The sequence below is a fragment of the Mus caroli genome, chromosome 5 (assembly GCF_900094665.2).
Source record: "Mus caroli chromosome 5, CAROLI_EIJ_v1.1, whole genome shotgun sequence".
Taxonomy (NCBI): Eukaryota; Metazoa; Chordata; class Mammalia; order Rodentia; family Muridae; genus Mus; species Mus caroli.
In genome coordinates, this window is record NC_034574.1 from 128,888,198 (window position 1) to 128,890,268 (window position 2,071).

General features: G+C 51.1%; 1 protein-coding gene across 1 annotated transcript in view; it reads left to right on the forward strand.

The window, feature by feature from the left end:
- The first annotated feature begins 30 nt into the window (after nucleotides 1-30).
- The window catches only part of Upk3b (uroplakin 3B), a 6,147-nt gene continuing 4,106 nt past the window's right edge, over nucleotides 31-2,071 (forward strand). Inside the window, 3 exon segments of the mRNA XM_021163412.1 lie at nucleotides 31-215; nucleotides 366-515; nucleotides 1,547-1,772. Of these exon segments, the coding sequence (XP_021019071.1) occupies nucleotides 134-215; nucleotides 366-515; nucleotides 1,547-1,772 (458 nt within the window). The 5' untranslated portion in view covers nucleotides 31-133.

Below are 2,071 nucleotides of genomic sequence, written 5' to 3' on the forward strand. Positions count from 1 at the left end.
TCATAGGTTCAGGTCTTTCCTGTTCTCCTGGCAGTCCAAGTGACCAGCAACAGTAGGCCAGAGGTGTTGGAGGTGGGGTGAGACAGGACCAGCCCCTAAGCTTGGTCAGGCCTGATCAAGTGCTGTGGCAGTCATGGTGCGATCACGGTGGCAGCCTCACCCTCCGTTCCTGCTTCTCCTGGTGCTCGTGTGGCTCCCCCAAAGCCTGAGTCTAGGTGAGTGGAGCTCTTGCAATGGATGCCCTTAGCCAAACCTAGGGTTCTGGGAACCCATTACACCTCCTGGACTGAGAGAATCGGGGAGGGGGAGCCCCACAGAACAGCCGTGCTTATCTCGAGTCTCACCTTTGTCCCCCATGGCTATAGACCTGATTGCCTACACACCGCAGATAACAGCCTGGGACCTCGAAGGGAAGGTCACAGCCACTACATTCTCTCTGGAGCAGCCTCGGTGCGTCTTTGATGAGCATGTCTCAACTAAGGACACCATCTGGCTAGTGGTGGCTTTCAGCAATGGTGCGTGCTGAGGACTTGGGGTCTTGGGGTGAGGGCATGGGCTGAGAAGAGATACCCGAGGTTCTGGGTGGATGGTTATTGACCTTGTTTCTGGGCGTGAGGGTCAGGACTGTAGATTAGCCAGGGATGTGTTGAGCACAAGGTGGGCAAAGCCTGGCATTTTTTTTTTTTTTGAGACAGGGTCTGCTGTAGCTCAGGTGACCTTAAACTTCTGAGTTTACTGCCTCCATCTTCCAATCACTGGGATGGTGGGCATGCACAACCATGCCAGTCCATGTGGTACCAGGGATAGAGGCCAGGGTTTATGCATTGCTAGGCAAGTACAACCTTCCTAATGCTGACACCCCTTCAACGCAGTTCCTCATGGTGTGGTGACCCCCACCCCAACAAAAAAAAGTATTTCATTGCTATTTTTCTTTTTTTTTTTTAAAGATTTATTTATTTATTATATGTAAGTACACTGTAGCTGTCTTCAGACACTCCAGAAGAGGGCATCAGATTTCGTTATGGATGGTTGTGAGCCACCATGTGGTTGCTGGGATTTGAACTCGGGACCTTAGGAAGAGCAGTTGGCGCTCTTAACCACTGAGCCATCTCACGAGCCCTCATTGCTATTTCATAAGTGTAATTTTGCTACCACTACGAATTGTAATGTAAATATCTCATGTGCGATCCTGAGTTGTTGGAGCCCCATGAGACCCATTATGTCACCTGGGGAAGTCGGGTCACGCCCTCTGCAGATCGCTTCCTNNNATAGAANCAGTCTGCTGCNGTCTATTCCTTTAAAATAATTGTTTTGCACTTGCTTATTTATTGTATGTAGCAGTCCAGACGTGATCGTGGGCAATTCAGAGGACAGCTTGAGGGAGTCAGGTCTTTCCTTCTAACCTGTGGGTCCTGGGGATCCAACGTAGGTTGGCGGATTTGGCCAAAGCGCCTTTAACCACCGAGCCATCATACCATCCATCTTATTAATAGACCTAACACGGCCACAGCCTGCTCTTGCCTCTATCTGTCCCTTTTTCCTCCAGCCTCCAGGGACTTTCAGAACCCACAGACTGCTGCGAAGATCCCCACCTTCCCACAGCTGCTGACTAACGGCCACTATATGACATTACCCCTGTCCCTGGATCAGCTGCCGTGTGAGGACCTGACCGGTGGCAGTGGAGGTGTCCCCGTGCTTCGGGTGGGCAATGATTTTGGCTGTTACCAGCGACCCTATTGCAACGCCCCCCTCCCCAGCCAGGGCCCTTACAGGTAGGTTGTCAGGAGCCCCTGCCCTGGGATTGGGTGTCTTTAGGGAGGGAGGTGGGACTTCTTGGACTAAGATTCAGACTCTGCCCCCTTCTTCTGATTGAGGGCCAGCTATAGCTCCACCCCTTTGTTAGCCATAGTTTCCTTTCTTTGCCTAGTGAAGTTTCAAAAAGACNGGTGAGCTCTGTGCAGTGGTATCGTAGCCCGTGAGGTTTATCCAAGGCGATTAATGAATCGCTGATTGAAAACTTATTATTATTGCTGATTGAAAACTTTCCCCCGGGCTGGAGAAATGGCTTAGC